The sequence below is a fragment of the Pungitius pungitius genome, chromosome 3 (genome assembly GCF_949316345.1).
Source record: "Pungitius pungitius chromosome 3, fPunPun2.1, whole genome shotgun sequence".
Classification (NCBI taxonomy): domain Eukaryota; kingdom Metazoa; phylum Chordata; class Actinopteri; order Perciformes; family Gasterosteidae; genus Pungitius; species Pungitius pungitius.
In genome coordinates, this window is record NC_084902.1 from 23,334,989 (window position 1) to 23,353,768 (window position 18,780).

Here is an 18,780-nt window from a genome sequence, read left to right on the forward strand (position 1 = left end):
AGCAACCTTATGTAATTCACATTTCATAGCATTTAATGGAAGACACATACAAAACATTCCAAAGTTAATATTTTGTCGCTGTTTTGTAAATATATATATATATATATATATATATATATATATATATATGTTAACAGAAAATGTTTCATGATATTCTCAATCAAACTAGGTTGGTTGTGGTCCCTGTCATAATTGGGGTTAATCGGGGTTAACACAAAGGTTTCTGTTTCTCTAGCGGTGTGATCATTTTCAGTTTGAAAAGGTTTGCAAATATTTATTGAACAGATTTCACTGCGTATCAATAGTATGAGGTCACGCATGAGGTCAACGCTAACATTGATCAAAATGAAATCATTTAAGTGCGAACGTTTGGGAGAATTCTCATGTTTACAGAGTTTGGCCAACTAAACTCATCTACAGTACAGGAAAATATCAAGGCCAAATGGGGGGAGAATGGGACTAATAAAAGAAAGAACATGAACTTATCACATATTTACTGAATATTTTACACGATAATATTGAAGTACAGTATTTCTATAACTTTTGCCTGTTATGCGTTGCATTCAAACTATTTGGCTTTGTTACTGTCCTAATACCACCTCTACACACGTCAATGAGACATGCACGACACAAAAGGCTCTCAGTTAGCAATAGATCTTTATTTCTTATGTCACTTTGAAAGCTTACAAGGAGCTTACATTTAATTTGGGAATCCTCAAATGACACAAGCAAAGATTATATACAGTACTATAAACTGTCAGCTATGATAAAGGAGACCAAATGTACACATTTTGTAGTTATTTCCGTAGCATTGTTTTTCTGTAAGGTAAATAATAATTTTTTTGCCCGATGCAGGCGCTCATATCCATAAAGCATTCCATATTTCCATCTTTGCAGTTATAAAAATATCAGATATTTCTTAATTTCTTTCGATCCCTGTGTTGACAAGTGCGTCTTGATGCAACTCCTCAACATTATTGCTGCATTAGCACAGTAGTAAATTCTGGAACTCTTAAGTAAACATATATAGTAAAACATGGCTATTAGCAATACTTCCTTGTGTGTTTCTTTTGTTCTTCCTCTTACACGCTTCTTTTAAAAATACTAAGTGCAACAATAAAAAACTACAACGGAAGGTGCAAATCATACTACCAATATCTGGGCAGAGCATTAAAAGAGAGATATGACACTTCTAACATGGCGTGGAACTGAGAAACCAAGGAAGTCTGGGATGACGTTGACGTCTGCAGCGGTGCACAATCTACGAGTGGCTGTGAGCGGGATCCTCCCCGCCACGTTAATAAAAAAAGCTAAAAGGAGAAATATGTTGCCAAGGAAAAATAATACTTCACATGGTATCGGTGCTCAACCGCCCCCCTCATGTTTCCCCTTCGTAAATGTCCCGGGCTCCACTCAGACGGTGTCATTCCACCTCCATTCTTTGCCCATTTAAAAACATAAAGAACGGGGTAGTCTTTTGCTTTCCTCACCGGACTACACAAAAGAAGAGGACTCTAAACAAAAGTACGCTTAGTATTGTAGTTAGTCTGCCGATTCAAACCGGGAGATTGGAACTCGGTCACTCTGAGAGAAAAAAAAAAAAAAAAAGAACACTGACAGAACAAGAGCTTGAATTCGCTCGTGGAGAGGAACCAAAAACCTGCAATGAAACGCCGGATGTGTGTGTGTCCGTCTCAGAAAGGCATTTACCGTTTAGCTCTAGTTTAAATATCTGCTTTTAAACACTGCCCATATCTACAAAATGCACTTTACCATTTTGTACACAGTGATCCATTTATTTTCCCGCAGTAACGACTTGTAATCATGTACAGCATGGCCACACCCCCTCGCCTCAAAGTCCACTTAAAGCGCTTTACCTGAGGTTTCATTAAGAATGCTGCAAATTTGCCTTACCAGGGAGTCTTGCGCGCGGACACTCACACACGGTCACACACACGGTCACACACACACACACACACACACGGTCACCCACACGAGCACATAATATCCCTACAGGTTGCTTTTCAGAGGTTCTGGGGATTTGATGCCTGCGTTGAGAGGGGGGTTAATGAAGTCTTGGATTTTGCGGTGGGGGGGGGGGGGCAGAGGCAGATTCCACGCGGAGACTGGGCGGCGGCATGGGGCTGTGGCGTCATTCCGTTGTGGGCTGCTGCTGCTGCCCCCCCGCTCCCACCTGAACCTCCCCTCTCGTCAGTGGCTGAAAGAAGCTGTGCGCTTCCACTTTGGCGTTCAGGCGTTTTTACAATGTAGCTCAGCTCCCCCGCACACACATACACGCACGCACACTCACACACGGCCAAATGTGGTCGGCTGGTGTTGAACGGCTCGACCCTTTGACCTGGCTGAGGTGTTAGGGGGAGGGGGCAGGAGATGAGGGCTGGAGCAGAGAGCCAGTAACTAGGAGGAGGAGGACGTCCGGCTTGTGGAGAAACTGCGGGAGAAATAAAAAGCTACATCATTGTCTTCTGCAGTTTCAAAAATAAAATAAAAATACATTTTACAATCTAGAAGACCCGATGAGGGACAATGGAGCGTTACCTCTGGAGCCGCTGGACCATGTGAGCCACCAGGGAGTCGGCGATGCCGGGGTAGGACTCCTCGGCCAGCAGGATGGCCTCCCTCAGCTCGTCCAGGACCACGGGGTTCCCGTTGACCTGCTCCTGCCGCGCCTTCAGCTGAGGAGGGGGGGCAGAGGGTTGGTTCCCGAAACTCAAGTGAGCCAGAAGGGAGAGCGAGGAAGACCAACTGACTTACCTCAGCCAATGCCGGAGAGATGACCGTGGCCAGGCTCTGTGAATAAGGCCTCTTTGGAATGTCTTTTGTCTGTGGAAAACAGAGAGAGGATTAAAATAACGCCACTACTACACTACAGGTTAGTCTTTGTGAAACGACGCACAATTAATTATTTTACACTCTCAGCCCTACCAAATATACATTTTCTGAATATATCAGCCCTTTACATACTAGTTGGTTTTATCTAAAGCCACATAAGAAAATACATTATATTTGCCCCATTATCAACTAAAACTTCAGTCCTAAGTAATCAAATAGTTTTTAATATGCTATACAAACAGCAAAAACTAAACTATAACTTTTTATCTTTGAAGCTCTCACCTGGTCTGCCGCCCCCGACTGGCCCTCCCCGTTCTGCAGCTTCTTGGGGTCCTTCTCTCGGATGGTGAAGATCCAGTCGTCGCTGCCAAAGTCGTTTCCGCCCGACGCCTGGCCGTCCTGCTCTCTGATTGGAAGAAGAGAGAACAACAAACGTGAGTGCAGCAGCAGGGAGGGCATTTTCATGTTTATTCTGTCCAGCATAATCGCACTCCGTAAATACACTCATGGCTTGACACAGAAAGCGAGGAGGGCTGAAACTTGGAAACGTACGAGTCGGACTCGTCCGAACTGGACTCTGCGGTTCTCGACTGCTCCGCCTTCCACCGCTTGTACTTGTCCACCAGCTCCGTCAGGTAGGACGTCTTTTTCGCATGGCGCACAATCAGCTTATGCTTCAGCAGCTCTTTGGCAGTTGGCCTCTGCGGACGCGGAGATGGGGGGAGGGGGGCACGGGGGTGTTAGCCGACACAAAGTCTCGAAAAGACTTTTCTCTCAATGTGAGACGGCTACTCACGAAGCTGGGCTCTTTGTTGAGGCACGCCTCGATGAACTCCTTGAGCGGCTTGCTGTAGCTGCCCTCCAGCGTGGGCGGGGTGTTCTTTGGGATGAGGAACAGGACCTTCATGGGGTGGAGCTCCGAGTGCGGCGGCTCGCCTTTCGCCAGCTCGATGGCCGTGATGCCCAGCGACCAGATGTCGGCCTGGAGATGCACGGGGTGGCAAAAAAACAAAAGATGGGGAATGAAATCCCAGGGGATTAATAAGAGGGTTTAGGTGTGGTGAGATTTAGTCCCATTTGTTTGATACAGTTTACAGCATCTCAAAAGAGGAATAAACATATTCCGTTATTCAGACGGGTGGCCAGGATTGGACCGGTGTAAACAACTTCTTACCGGTGTGAGATGGTCAACCACCGGGCTGCAGGTTTATTCCTGTCGAGAGCAACTCTTTTCATTTTTGTCGCCCCGACCACGTCTGCTGTTTAAGTCCAATTGGATTTGCATTAAATGGAAACCGGTTCAGGCTTGTGCAACGGAACGGTCAGAAACGGGGATCTACCCAACTCCACTGGCAGAGAGCAGCTCACGGTTGCTTGTTGCCATAGCGACGCGGGAGGCTTTCTAGGTGCACGGCGGAAAACTGTAAGTGGAACTCACTTGTTCTGAGCTGAGGCTAGTGGAAACTTAAGCCCCGCCCCCTAGCTGCCGGTAGCACCTTTCCGGACGCCTTTTGGGCCGTACCACTGTGATCACGCCGTTGTTGCAAATCAACCCGATCAAACACACCCAAAGTGTACAACGAGACCCCTCCCCCCCCTCACCTTGGAGTCATACGCCGACTGTTTGATGACCTCGGGGGCCATCCAGAAGGGCGTGCCGACGAAGGTGTTGCGTTTGATCTGGGTGTCGGTGAGCTGCCCCGCCACGCCGAAATCCGCCAGCTTCACTTCCCCCTGCTCAGACAGCAGCACGTTGGCGGCTGTAGGGGAGGAGGGGGGGGACAGATGGATGGCTTGATGCAGCTCTGAGAACACGTAGACGCCATTTATCAGCCGATTTATTTTTGCAAACTGACCACTGTCAGTAGCCTTTTAGTGAAGCGCTGCAGCGTTCACCTCAATTCCCCCCCCCTGCATTGCAACACAAACTCCATAATGAGTGAAACCCATAAGTGTACGTCAATACCATTAATGCGCTACGTGATACTTTGTGTGTGCTCCGTGGCCTGCGGCGCACTCCCAGGCCCGCCCGGCTACCTTTGATATCCCGGTGGATCTTCTTCTCCGAGTGCAGGTACTCCAGCCCCTTGAGGATCTCCCTCAGGATGGTGGCGATCTGGGTCTCGTCCAGGCATCCGGGTTCCATCTTTGGGGGAGGAGGGGGGAACAAACCGACACAGAACATTTCTCACTCGTTGTTTGAAAGCCTGATATTTTCCCTCCATACTTTCTCCTCCTTCCTGTCTTACTATTAAACATTCCAAACAACTGAGAGAAGAAAAAAAAAAGAGACTGGGTGCAATTTAATTTCCGGAGAGGCTCCCGGGAGCTAATGTCCCCGGAATGTACACAATAATCAAGAGACAAAAAGCATTCTTCACATTTCAGAGCGAAGACACAAAATGTGATGTCTCCGCTTTTTAAATTGAAGAATGCTTTTCTTCATACATAAGAGTGACAAATGTCTAAAGAAAAGAAATGCTTTGTAGGGGGGGGGGGGGGGGGGGGTAAAGCAAGACTGTGAAGGACAAACCGATGTCAGAGTGCACTTACCAAATCCAACGCCGAGCCTCCCCCTAAGTACTCCATGATGATCCATAGCTTTGTGTCCTGGCACAGGGGAGACGGAGAAGAGAGGACAGTGAGCGGTGAATTGCTGCTGACTCATCTTATTGGTTATCGATTCATTGCGAGACGCAAACGAGTCCTGATGACACTACTACGGGGCTTGTGTGGGATGCCGCCTGAGGCCTAGGAACTTAAATAAGGCTTTCTGCGCGTCACAGACCAGAACCCGGTCGCCATCACAAGCGTCACCTTGAGGTACGAGCCGTAGTACTTGGTGACGAAGGGGCTGTCGCACTGGCTCAGCACGGTGATCTCCTGCTGGATGTCCTCGATCTCGTCCTCCGCCTCCTCCAGGTCAATGGTCTTGATGGCCACCACCTTCTGGGTGCGATTGTCGATGCCTTTGAACACCTCGCCGAACGAGCCCTTGCCGATGCGCTCCAGCTTAGTGAACAGCTCTTCCGGGTCGGCCTTGGTGTTCTGGGGGCGACAGGAAAGTGGATTGAAAACATGAAAAGGGAACGTTTGAAAAGGACTGAACGCCGGGGGAGTAAATAGGAAACACCAGCGGGTGGGTTGAGGAAAGGCATTCTTACAGGATACATTAATTCACTTGTTGCAACACCTTTTGTGTTTGTGCACACAGAGAGAGACACAAAGGAGAATGAAAGGGAAAGAGTGTACCAGTTGGATAACATGCAAGTTAGGAAGCATTGAAATGATGTTTATTTATTTGGGTAATTGTTTCACGATTGATCTATGAAATGATTATCTCCTCTGATGCTGCGTTCACACCAAAAGCGAAGCGAATTATTCGCACAAGTAGATTCCATGCAAAGTGAATGCACAGACGCAAATGGTTGTGGGGAATTTTTAAAAAGACGGTGCGGAGGACGCGAAAGACGGCACACGCAACGGCGAATGGAGCGAAGCGAATACATCTAATAAACTCGCCCGACGCAGTTCTGCGAAAGCCAATCAGTGTTGAGATGCTGTGCTCTTCATCACCGGCGTCCTGCTGCCAAAGCTTGAATACACTTTATGAAACTGACGCTCACCGGAAACAGACACACTGAGAATGAACGCCTGTAGGTTAATTGGTTTCCGAAGTTTGTGTAGTTTCCACAAGTACAGAGCAGAAATAGTGGTTTCCATGGTGGATAGCAGGGATGATAAGCAAAGATATTCACTAAACGCTACTGAAGCGGACGTGAACGAAGGCGAATTAACTGCAACTAGTCCGGCGAGTCTTGTTTTAGTTTGAATGCAGCAATAGTTCACTAGCACATCTCCAAATTTTCTTTGTTTAGTCCCACCAACCCTCCAGAAACCAGATTTTCAATTTGTAATGGATTAACTCAAGCAGATAAGATATTAGACATTTTTCATGTATTTTTCTAAAACAAACATAAAAAGTGAATGAATCAAAATATCTCAAAAATGTTGAGAATTGTTCTGCATTAAGACCATCCCCGGTGAGACATTGGATACTGGGTTTTGGACAGATTGGCCAGCTGGTGCTGGCAGGGCAACGAGGAAAAGCACAATATCACCGTTCGAGCCAGAAAAGGCTGTTGGCACACTGACATATACGAGGACAAGGGGGGGGTGCGAATCGAGCCCTCAGATCTCCCGACTTGTCGTTGGCAGCACACTGTAGCTGCATGTGTGTGTTGGAGCGTTGACCGAAGAAAAAAAAAAAAAAAGAAAGAAAAAGAAACCCTGCCGGAAGTGAGCCCTCCAGGGGCTGTTGTGTGGAAAACACAAGAGCGAAAAACATTTCCTTTTATGACCTTTTCAGAGCAGAGACCGGGTCAATATGCCTTTTTTTACAGATAGCAGCCGCCTTACTCTCACACACACACACACACACACACACACACACACACACACACACACACACACACACACACACACACACACACACACACACACACACACACACACACACACACACACACACACACACACACACACAAAAAGAGTTCCTTGTGTTGATGACCCTTTTTGGTGCAATGAAAGAGATTTATTCAAGCATCCAAACGGTGATTCCGCTAATGGAAAGTGTGGACAGAGGTGATCAAGTGATGACTCATATCGTGTTACAACAGTATAATACTTTCTTCAGGAGGGTTTGAATTGCATTAAGAGCTTTTGCTGCCAGATTTAAACTGGTAGGTATAGACCATTCGAAAATTCTGCATTGCATATCAGCTGACCAGCTAAAAAATTTCCACTTGCCTCCCTGTCCTTTAAGAAAAATCGTCACCTGACTGGCAGCAAAGAACTTCTTCACAATTTATTTCTTAAGTTATTATGCTCTTTGTTTGTGCCAAAATCCCTGCAGTTGCTGTTCCCCCCTGAAGCATCCGCTCCCAGATTCGGAGTCGCGGCCTTGACTTCCAAAGCAGAGAAATCAGCAAAGGAAAAGCCAATATGGTGCACCAGGCAGTTTACATTAAGAACAGTTATCTCCTTTAGTCATCTTCCCAACACAATTATCCCCTCTAGGCAAATTCCTAAAGATAGCGGCGGAGGCTAAATCAAGGCGCGTGTGCTTGAGAGTGTTCCTACAGGGGACCTGAAGTCCCGGATGAGTGATCAGAATGTTGCGTTCACTGCGCATTCTTCTGTTGCAAAAAATGTGACATTCAGTGGCAGAATGTCAATATACTAAAGACGCCATAGCGGAGATTGACAGTAAGGTTATTATATTTGTTCCGGCGTCGCATACACTTCACGGTCTCTATCTTGTACTCTATTTTATGTCGAGGAATGTTTGTTTGTTTTCCCTCCCATTCATTCGGCCCATTACAGCATTAATTTGGGTGCATTATCAGGTTTGAAGAGTTTACGGCCCCGCTAGAGAGATTTTTACGAGATGAAAGTTAACGTTACCCGAGATGCACAAAGTCACAGGGTGGAAGCAAACCCGCAGCTGGGAGTCCCAAAAATAGTGTACATTTTGTTCTGGCATTGACCCCGACTACTTTATGGCAGGGCGAATTGCAAAGACATTTGGCTTACCTGCATCCCTGGCAGGTTACTCTGGACCGGAGAGTGGGCCATGGTTGCTGCTGGCTAGATTTACGCCTCGTCCAACAACGCGGCGCTGGTCTCCCCTCGGTTCGACTTATGCTTACGGTCCCTGCCGGCGGTACCGGTAATGTCAGCGGACCTCCCGGACACCTGGTCACACTGAGAACCGCCTCAGGTACTGTTATGCAGAGAGAACAACGTCTACCCTCCACCCCCCGCCACAAACAGCCTTTCTGGTGCGTTAACGACCCCAAGTCATCAAAAAAAAAAAAAACAGCTGAGCAAGCTAACAGACGTCTGCTAATGCTAACTACGGAGCTGCCAGCGAGAAATCCGCAATGTTAGGTTGCTAAGCGCTAGCTGTTAAAACGGATTTCCCACTTGGGGGAAGCTATCCCGCTGCAAGACATTTTTTAATTCATAGAAACGAAGGCGTGGCAACGACTGTTTATTTAAAAATGACCTAGCTGTCACTTAACTGAACGCGTCTTCTCTCGCCAGCGGTGTTGTCAGCTAGCTAACATGGTTAGCTCGCAGACAACCCAACGAACGGTCCGTCAGCGCGCCGGCTCGGAGCACCGTTTGTCCGCATGCCAAAAACGTCACGCACCGACGGCACTCTAGAATCCACCGATAGCGCTGCGCTTTTTTTTCTTCTTCAATCTTTGTGCTAACTTGCCTTTCAGCAGCGCTCCAGGTCGGGGCATCTGCGGCAAGGATAGCTCGCCTGTGTTTTTGTTTCCTCCCTCACTTTCGTCCCGTACTCTCGGCCATCTTGTCGGTGCTGTGACGCCTGGCTGGGCGGATCCGGATCAACAACAACGTTGCTCCATCCCCGGTGTTGGTGCCAGGTGAATGGAACCGAGGTCTCCCCTCCCCAAAACAAGTTTTTTACCTTGATACCTTGAGAGGTCAAAATTAGATCGTTTTGATATGGCATTGACGATCAGAATTCCGTCTCGTCTCAAGTTAGTTCCTGAGATCTGGTGTTTTTGGTCTAATTCATAAACCACCATTCATCCGTGTTCTGTAGAAGTGGAACCAGGAATTAACTGACTTTTCATTTATCCAAATGCCCGTTTGAAAGCATGTGAGGTGCGCGTCCAAAACTTAATCACACTTAAACCCACTTTATATTGTTGACACTTTACAACGACATCGCACTCCTCTCCGACACGCGCATCGCATCAGCGTGCACGACTGAGCGAGTCGAACTCTCCAACCGATACTATTTGCAGCGCCAATTGAGTCAAAACAACTCAGCGTTTCGCGTGTTTCGCCACAAGAAGGCGCCAGTGCACCTTCATCATCATCACCATCATCATCGTCGTCGTCGTCATCATCGCCTCGCGGGAGCAGCAGCCTCTTTTTGTGGGGCTCTGCAGTGAGCCAGAATGAATGGTTGGCCCGTGCATTACCGCAACCAGTGTTATTCGTGGTCGCCAAGAACCCTTTGATGCATTATAATGGAATAGATTGATATCTGCAGCGGATTCTGATGATTGAGATGATTCAACATGTTCTAACAGAGGGGCCTTGAGAACGTGCACATTGTTCGGCCACATCAAAGAATGCATTTGCATGCCAAATCTAAAATGAATTGCTGCTGCCGCTGGGATTACACAAGATGTCCTAAACAAACAGTTTGAATCGTATGCATCAATCATCAATAAAAACATCCGAATTAGCCCTATTTATAGATTTCCAAATGAATTGGGTGTCACTCAGTTACACTAAAATGAAATCCCTGCATCTGTGTCTGTCTGTGGGGCTATTTATGCGGGGGATAGCCGTCGCAGATGAATTCTCTCCCCCCCCTCTCCCTCTCCCTCTCTCTCACAGACACACACGCACACGCACCCACCCACACACTCACACACTCACACACAGCGTGCGCCTCGTCGTCCGGGGGTCGAACGCGTGCGATAATAGGAAGCGCTGCCTCCCTCCTTCGTGCGTAAATGGGTCAGAACGGGAATGCTGCGCTATCTCCATTTGAGAAAACCCGACCGGTGGATGTGAAGCAGTGGTGTTTGGGTTTTTAAATTCTTCATAAAAAAAGGAGGAAAGAAAAAACGAAGACAGCAATCTTCAACCAGCGGTTCCAGAGTAGCGCGTCACGACTCGCCTGAACGAGGAGACTAGGAAGGAAAGGGAAGACAACACCGAAAAGAAAAGATGGACATCACCGATCAAGGAGCTCAGATGGAGCCGCTCTTACCCACGGTAAGTGCACGCGCGGCTTTGTGTTCGATGTCACGTTTGCACTCGAGGTGTCGGTCGTAACGTGTCATGAGATTTGAACACCGACGATGAAACGTCTCATCGATGTGTGCTCTCATATTCAATATTTTTTCCAAATGGCACAAATTTCGGTCCCCGGGGTTCGCCCACGCGTGCCGCGGCCCGGCTGGACCGGTTGCGCATCACAACGCACTCTCGTGTGCATTGCATCCAACCCCACGGACGCGTTTGCCTTCGCGCGAGTGGCACCCCGCGCCGCACCGGGCAGGTGGGCACGGTGTTACGCGGCAGCTTCAGTTATTACCTACAGCGATTCATATTTCGCCTTTTCCGCCATTACAAATGGTCCACGATTGGAGCAGGTTTCAGTTCTCTTTTTAAAACCCGCTTTTTCGGTTCAAAGACGGCACACCAATGGTAGGTGTGCGCCTCATCGGGCCGCCACGTCCCTCCATCTTTTGTGCGAGGAGCTTCACCTGGATCATTAAGATCGTATCGTTCATAAGCCCATTTGGCCTGGGTTTGTGTGTGGGCTATACGCACTTCTTCTTTTACTGCCTAGCGCAACATGTATTTCATAAAAGAGTAATCAGATTATTTCACAGCGTGGGCAATACACTCGATCTATCGCGACAGAAGGAAAACATAGGGGGGGGGGGGGGGGGGGGGGGGGGTCCCATCAATTGCTTTTTGCGCCGTACAGTGGAGCCGGATGGGGCAGACTCCGGCGCAGTCTCGATGCGGTTGCTTCCCTGTCGTCGTTACTCACTCTGCCGCTTCCGCATGCCCCCCGCCCCTCCCACCCCCCTTCATGCCCTGCGCAAGTGAGCGCACGCGTTGTCATAGTTTCCGCCGGAATGCGTATGAGACGTTGTCGTGTGGTGATTAGGGACACTATGTGACCCTAGCATGTTCCCAAGGTTAAAGCAAATTCACTGCAGGATGGCGTCATGTCAAACCCATGTCTTTCTCACATGGGACATTTGCATTGTATTAGGCTACATGAGCTTATGGCAGGTGTCCACATGCCCTGCTTTTGTCCTGATGTTTATTTTTGTTTTTTTATTTTTACTTACAGGAACAAAGTTCCCAAGAAAATGTGGTGAGTACACAACCCTTACTCTTCATCTGGAATAAGAGGGAGGGGGGCACATCACATTGATCTGCTCACTTATAACTGCAATAACTCAGTTCAATACACACCACAAATCAATAAACGCAAAGGGCAAGGCCAAAGTTGTTACAGGTCAAGTCACAGGGTATTTAGACCTCACTGTTGCTTTCAGTGAGAAAGAAAGAGGGACTTTTGGACTTTCATTTGGTGGCACAAACATGATTCCAAAAGCTGCAGGACGGGGGACGTTTGCCATTTTTCGAGTATTTATATGGTGACAATATGACAATGTTGGGTTTGAATGAGCCTAGTCTTGTCCTCGATCAAATACATTAGTTGTTGAAGCGAGTTGCATTCACCATCAGAGACTTCCGGTTAGTGGTACCAAACCGTAATGGATTGTGACCCCTAATACAGGATTTTGTGTCTAGTATGGCCCCTTGTAACATTTCAGATATGCATGAGCTGTTAGTAAGTCCACCAAAGATACACTGATCCCTGACTATTTCAGTAAATGTGCGAGGTCTACTTACCGAAGCGTACTTATGGGGCCGGTGCCTGGCATTGTGGGGGCTCTAGCATGAATGTAATGTAATATGTTTTCACCTTAGAATGAGCCCTTTGAAACTGAATACGGAGTCTGCCATGTTCCTACAGTGGCAGAGGTATATAGCTACACCATTTGTCCCCCATAATTAAGAAGTAACAAAAGATTAGATGGATTTCCTCCATTCCTACTTTCCGGATGTGATCACAATTTGCTGTTAATCCATGTTTCCTATAATCTGTAATCTACAGTAATATTGGACATCTGTATTTGGTTCATATCTTTCATTAGCCAGCTTGTCTAGCAGATGCTGTGTATTTTTTGTTGTTGTCACTATCGTCACTGGTGTCACTATGAAACTGGCGGCCCAAGGACGCAGCCGGCTAAATAAATAATAGCAGATAATGGGACGGAGAGTGCAGTGGCTTGGTGGAGCTGCCTGTGCAGGCAGTGTAAGGGGAGACAATTGAGCCGGTCGTGGAGAAAAGTTTGAATACATGTCACCCACTTTGAGAAAATATTTCTTACGCAACTGTGGGCCGTGAGCCAGACTGAGAACAGGACCAGGCACAAGTGTCAGCCAGGGGCAGTGACAGAGGAGCACTTAAAGAGAACTATGTGTGCTCCCTTTAGGATTTCTTTACTTTCCTTTACTTTGGGAGGACGCATTGATATTTTCTCCACCTTTTTGTTGTTTTATTACTACAGTATTAACTATTTTTTAAGAACGAGCTTCTCGTTCCCCTTGTTGTTATATCTGCAAAGCTGGACAAGGGTTGGTAGTGTCTGCTGGATGTTTCTTGGGTTTGAAACCTTTTGACTTTGAAATTTAATTTGTATATTAGTAGCTGAGCATTTTACAGGCCAGCTGGAAGTTGGCATCACATGAGTTCTATCTGTTATTATCTCTGAGCACATGATACTTTTGGGTTTTTTCAGCAAAGAAATGTTCACAAAGAAACACATCTTTAATGATTTAAAGACATGATGGTTGAATGCAATCAGCAGAAGTAAAAAGCTAAAGTAAGGCAATAATTAGCACAAAAAAATAAACATTTTAAAGACCAACTTGTTAGGAGGTGTAGTAGTCTCAGTGGGCCACTTTTTTGAATTGAAGTTTTTTACCAATAACCTCTCTACTTGTGTTAGCTAAAGACTTTATTTTGAGCCTTTTACTGAAATCCCATTAAAACAAAACTTTGACTCTGAGGTGATGAAACAAAAAGTGCAAACAATGCTCATTCCTACACTACTCCATCATTGGTGTGTGAATTAAAATACACATATTCACTGTGAAAGCAGGTGACTACAGGTCACTGTAGTGTGCTGGAGAATGAAGGTGGATAAAGTGAAGGTGGAGAGTGAAGGTGGATAAAAACAAGAGAATAAATAAGCAGTCAATATGTCAAAAGGTAGTAAAGGGTTACACGGACTGCGTTTGTTTAGACGTCTCTGACGCATCATTCACTCATTCATACTCATTCATTTAGCTGTGACGGGGCCTAACATGCATCAGCCTACCTGACCATGAGGACTAACATTCACACAACGTTCACACCCCACACACACATGTAACAGTACACGGTTAGGTGTCTCGCTCGAGGTCACATCGGCATGGGGCCAGCAGATTCGATTCTCTGAGGAACAATCCTGACTAACAGTTGCACATTGAATAGCATAACTCACAGCTTTTTCATGAATTAGCAAAAGGCCGCAAGGTGTCAGCTGGGTAAAAAGACAAGCGTTGGTTCACACAATCTGACGCTGGCTGTAAAGCTACAGTGACAGCCGAGGGCCCCTGATTGTCTTCGCTCCCGGTGGCTTTTGATCAGTTGGTTTTGTGCTTATCTTATGTTAGTAGTGTAGTAACAGAGAACCACGTCTCGATTTGACCCCTACTGGTACCCGGATCTGACTCGAGGGTCGCGGCCCTACAACCGTGATGTAACAGCGGAGGAGATAAGCGAAGGGGCGGACGGAGGCCTGTCCAATGGAGCGTGGCGCTCCACTGGGAACCCTTTGCGGATCCAACTGTGCAGCCATGAGGCCGTCTTCTCTCCTCTCCTCCCATCTCTTCTAGTCTCCTCTCGTCTCCGCTCCTCTTAATATTTAAGAGGGAGGTGTTGAAGGCACAGAGGTACCGCTGGGTTGAGAATGTGTGAGTCGCAGATGGTGAGACACAGAGGGGAGGAGAGGAATACAGAAAATGTGATTTATTGCGTCTAATCCTCACCTCGCGCATGTCGTCTCCGCGTTCGGGAAAAAGAAGAAGTAGAATCGCAAAGACGGTGCCGGTGTGGTTGAGACAGGCGATGCGGCATAAACAGCCGGTCCTCCGAATCCGTTTCTAACTTACAACGCAGTTTTTTTCTCCCGCCAACGATGCACCACAGCCGCAGAGCGGACCAGGTAGGTCGCCCTACGAAGTGCACATACTTCATTCACGCAGCCTTCATATACATGCGAGGACGCCGATATTTGACTCCCCCCGCGACCTTAGGCTTCTCTTAGGTAACAGAGCCACACGGCTACGAGGCTCAGCGGAGCAGAAGCATCCGTGATGTCAGCGCGCTAATCTTTCCAGGGGGGGAGGGTGGAGGTTTGTCAGATGCAGCCTTGGATGAAAGCAGTTGGGAGGCAGAGTCGGAGCTGAGCCGAGCTCCCAGCTTCTCTTTTCTGTGTACATGTCTTCTTCTTGCCTGGCTTTTATTTATTTTTTATTTTCTTCTCGGGAGGACCGTCGAAGGAGTGCAGTGTCCTATTTTCCCTTTTCTTCCCTCCGACGGGCCCACGTCCGTCGCTGACCCCTTCCTCTCTCTCTGACTCTGACACTCTCGAGTCCGGAGTGGGGCTCTGGCCCAGAACCCTCAGCCTCTCGTTTTTTTCCTCACCTACTTAAGGGGAGTTAGCGGGCATCCTGCCTCCCGATCTCACAGCCCCACCATGTTCTCCACTGACCACAACAGAGGGTTTGTGAACCAGGTAGGTCAAATTGGGAACAGCGCGTCGTCTCTGAGATGAGCACAACAGCTTGTGTTTTATTGCTTCTCACTTCTGCATGGTGTGTAGTTGATCTGATGTGCAGGCGAAAGGGTCCCGTGTCGGTGGGAGGGGGGGGCGACAGATGGGACTGTGGTTTGTGGGACGAGAGAGAGGAGCTTATACCCATAGCACCGACCCTGTTAGGCGGAGTAAACGGTCTGATTGGTCTGTGTGTTTTTTTTATTATTTCATTTTTTTGCATCTTTTGTAGGAGGTGTAGATTCCTTACCCAATCCGAGCAGATTTGAACTTGACGTGTTTTGGCGGGGAAGTGCTCCCACTTCTTATCTCCCCTGTGTGATGAGAACGATGAGTTACAACGCAGACCTCCCTGGCGTGTGCTAGCATATTCTTGCAAATGATGAGGATTTGTCAGCACAACCATTGGCATTTGTAAGGATAAAAAACCATGACAATCAGAGGCTGCACGGCCAATCGCACAGCAGATGGTAATCCGCGTCCCCTCTCAGCTAGCCACGAGCTACAAATCACTCTGGCTCTTAGCTCGGATTGACGTTGAATAGACAGATTTACATTAAGACCAGTGTTGCAGAGCCATCCAACCAATTTCAGCACTACTACTTTACAGTTAAATTTAAACATTTTAGGTTCTGTTCAGTCTAGACACGCAACAGCATCCACCATCCTCTAAAGATCCGATGGTGTTCCGATGAGTCCGTCTCGACATGCCCACACAAGGCCAAATCCCACAAAACTTTACCCAATCAATTATCCTAGATAGAGGTTTTGGCCCTCCTCTTTGTGTTTCCTCTACGCAGTCCTGTGTTGTCCAGCTGGGGGCGATGTTCACTCTGCTTATTATTGCTAGCTTGAGGCGTTATCCATGCGTGCTCTCCTGTTTTCTAATTTATTCAGACAGGTTCTTCAAGTTCCTCACTCCTGTAACTGTCCCTGCTTGATCTGTCCTCGTTGAATATGTCTTTAACATGAGCGCATGCAGCTGGCCGAATCTTCCTGGTGAACCAATGTCTAAGAGCTTCACGCCAGTCTGCTGTCTTATTGTGTGCTCGGATTGATCTTCAGCTCTTTTACCTGGAGTTTTGCCGCCAAAGTTCTCCTTCCAAATGGCACTAGGAGGAGGGACTTCAAGACCCAGTCTTGTGGTTTTTGTATTTAACGCAACCTCCTTGTCTTTTTTCTGTGCTTGCGGTGGGGAATTTACTGCATCTGACACAATTATTTCGAGAGCGCATCTCATGGCCTAAATCTGGTGGTGTAGTAATGGAAACATTCCTTATCTCTGCTATTCTCAGAGCCTCAGGAGAACATCCTAGAAGCACAGAGAAAGGATATCACATATCTGAGCAACGTGATAATGTACAGATTCCTGTGAAGGAGTTGGGAAAATCAATAGCTTTGTGATATATGTATATATATATATATCCGGCTACTGTTGTATTCCCTAATTTTTATTTCCTTTTTTGTATTGTGTTCGCCTGCAAAAACAAATTCTCACAAAGTTTGGCTACAATTCACTTTTAGCTGCAGGAGGCTGGCTATGACATTGTCTGCCGCATATTCTATAAACCTAAAGAGACATCAAGAAAGCATTTGTGTGGGCTATGTGGTACTCCTCAAGTAATCTTGCGCCCCTTTCCATGAAAAATCCCTCAAAAAAATACCCCTCGAACAGTTCCTGCGCGGTGACAATCAACAAAGCTGCCTCATGCACGTGAGCGTGTGCCTGAGCCCCCATGTCCCTGTGAGACGTGCCGGATGTTGAGGTCACTTTCACTGTCGGCCGGGTTTATTTTTGGACTCCGCTGTTGTCATCCTCTGCTCTGCGTCGGGTCCAAAGCGACACAATGAATATTCAGTAGCTGCTTAAGTCCAATATCATTAAGCGGTTGCAGGTTTGTTGTTGTTTGTTTGTGTATTCAGTTTCTCCCACATAGCTCGGTTACTTTTGTCCGGCTCCAGTTCACCAGCGGTCACCAGATGTGTTGACAGAAGCTAGGGCGTCAGCTGCCTGGTGACCACAAGGACACGCCGGCTTTTGTTGGCCCATTATTTATTTATTTATTTATTTCGGGTCAATCAGTTGATCCTCCTCGGGCGTCGTTTAACAATGGCGGGCCCAAAAGTCATTAGGAAGAGTGGTTGGGACGCGTACTGCACATGTAGGTAATGAGAGCCGGTGGGTGGATCGGTGTCGTGGTGAATAGATTTGAATGCCCCCCACCCTCCGCCCCCCCCCGTCTGTGAATGCGATTTAAACGTGCCAAATTGATTAACAAGTGCGCTAGAACGGTGCTCAATGTGTTCTTTCCCACACGTACAACTAGCTCGTGAACTACGTGGAGAAATCATACCAACCCGTGGGAAGCCTGTGCGTGGCCTCACCTGCTCAGAAACATGTCACTCTAGATCTAGAACATCCAGAGCCATCTCAGGACACCAGTGGTAATCCTGCAACGGATCTATATATCTACTCATTTTGTGTTTTTGTGTGGATTTTTTGTATTGAAGTCCATTTTTTTCAAAATACTGGTTTCAGACAGAGATGGATTTACTTCTGTCTAATTGAAAAAAAAATATGTTCTGAAATCATCTTCTCATTATGGGCAACGGGGTCTTGTACGTGATCACGCAATCTTCTAGTTGGAACAGATTTGTTTATTTTTCCTGAATTTCATTTCTGTTTTGATTTGGACACTCGTTTGAAGTAGGCAGGGCCACACACTACACCTCCCTGCACCAATCAGGATGCAGCAATGTTGACATTTGTGGCTTTAATTGTTGCCTAATTATCTTATGAAAACATTGGCCGCCATAAACTACTGGTCATACCACACCAAATAAGGCTAAGACAGCAGAAGTTGTAGTTTTATAAATCAACCTTCCATTTTTAAGCTGAACATATGTTCTTTATTGTTCTCCAAAGGGATCAGTGTAAAACCAAATAATGATTAAAAAATATATATGTATAAATATATATATTTGTTCACTGATCTGTGATAGAAATGTAATCATTAGATTCAAATCAATCCAATGATTTTTTTAGTCAATATAGCTGAATTTGTGTCGTTTCCTGTTCACATTCGGGGAGGAGGCAGCGACGAGCTCCTCTCGGGATGCACAGTCACCCACGAACCCTCGCAAACACAAACTGGGTTGAGCTGCTCATTTTCTTTGCTCAATTTGGGCACGTGCAATTAATCTCTCTGTATGTCTGTATGTGTGTTATGTTTGTACACACTTTTATTATATGTCCTCACATTCAATAGTCTGGGTCAAAAATAATTAGTATGTCATCTGAAAATATCTCATTTATTCACATCGCTCATGATGTCCACCTGAATTGTCCCCTTTGGCTAAAAGGTGCCCTAAATCAGTTGCAAAAGCTACCATT

The 18,780-nt window shown here is 46.8% G+C and overlaps 2 protein-coding genes across 5 annotated transcripts in view; one reads left to right on the top strand and one right to left on the bottom strand.

Annotated features, from left to right (window-relative positions):
• Window positions 1-96: 96 nt before the first annotated feature.
• Window positions 97-9,792, bottom strand: stk24b (serine/threonine kinase 24b (STE20 homolog, yeast)). Its single transcript, XM_037471467.2, has 12 exons — window positions 9,140-9,792; window positions 8,449-8,569; window positions 5,671-5,901; window positions 5,407-5,463; window positions 4,891-4,999; window positions 4,456-4,613; window positions 3,650-3,835; window positions 3,406-3,554; window positions 3,136-3,259; window positions 2,776-2,844; window positions 2,560-2,696; window positions 97-2,452 (listed from the first exon to the last, which is right to left on the bottom strand). The coding sequence occupies exons 2-12, from the start codon at window positions 8,488-8,490 to the stop codon at window positions 2,419-2,421; spliced, it is 1,296 nt and encodes a 431-aa protein (XP_037327364.2). The 5' UTR covers window positions 8,491-8,569; window positions 9,140-9,792; the 3' UTR covers window positions 97-2,418.
• Window positions 9,793-10,101: 309 nt separating this feature from the next.
• LOC119217621 (sodium-driven chloride bicarbonate exchanger-like) overlaps window positions 10,102-18,780 on the top strand; it is a 39,913-nt gene continuing 31,234 nt past the window's right edge. For 2 of the 4 annotated variants that reach the window (XM_037471406.2, XM_037471414.2), the window contains exons 1-2: window positions 10,110-10,686; window positions 11,783-11,806. In XM_037471406.2, the coding sequence (XP_037327303.1) occupies window positions 10,639-10,686; window positions 11,783-11,806 (72 nt within the window). In that variant the 5' untranslated portion in view covers window positions 10,110-10,638. Of the gene's footprint in view, window positions 10,687-11,782; window positions 11,807-14,977; window positions 15,348-18,780 lie in introns of those variants that run through there. The other 2 variants (XM_037471435.2, XM_037471429.2) reach the window with 2 other exon arrangements.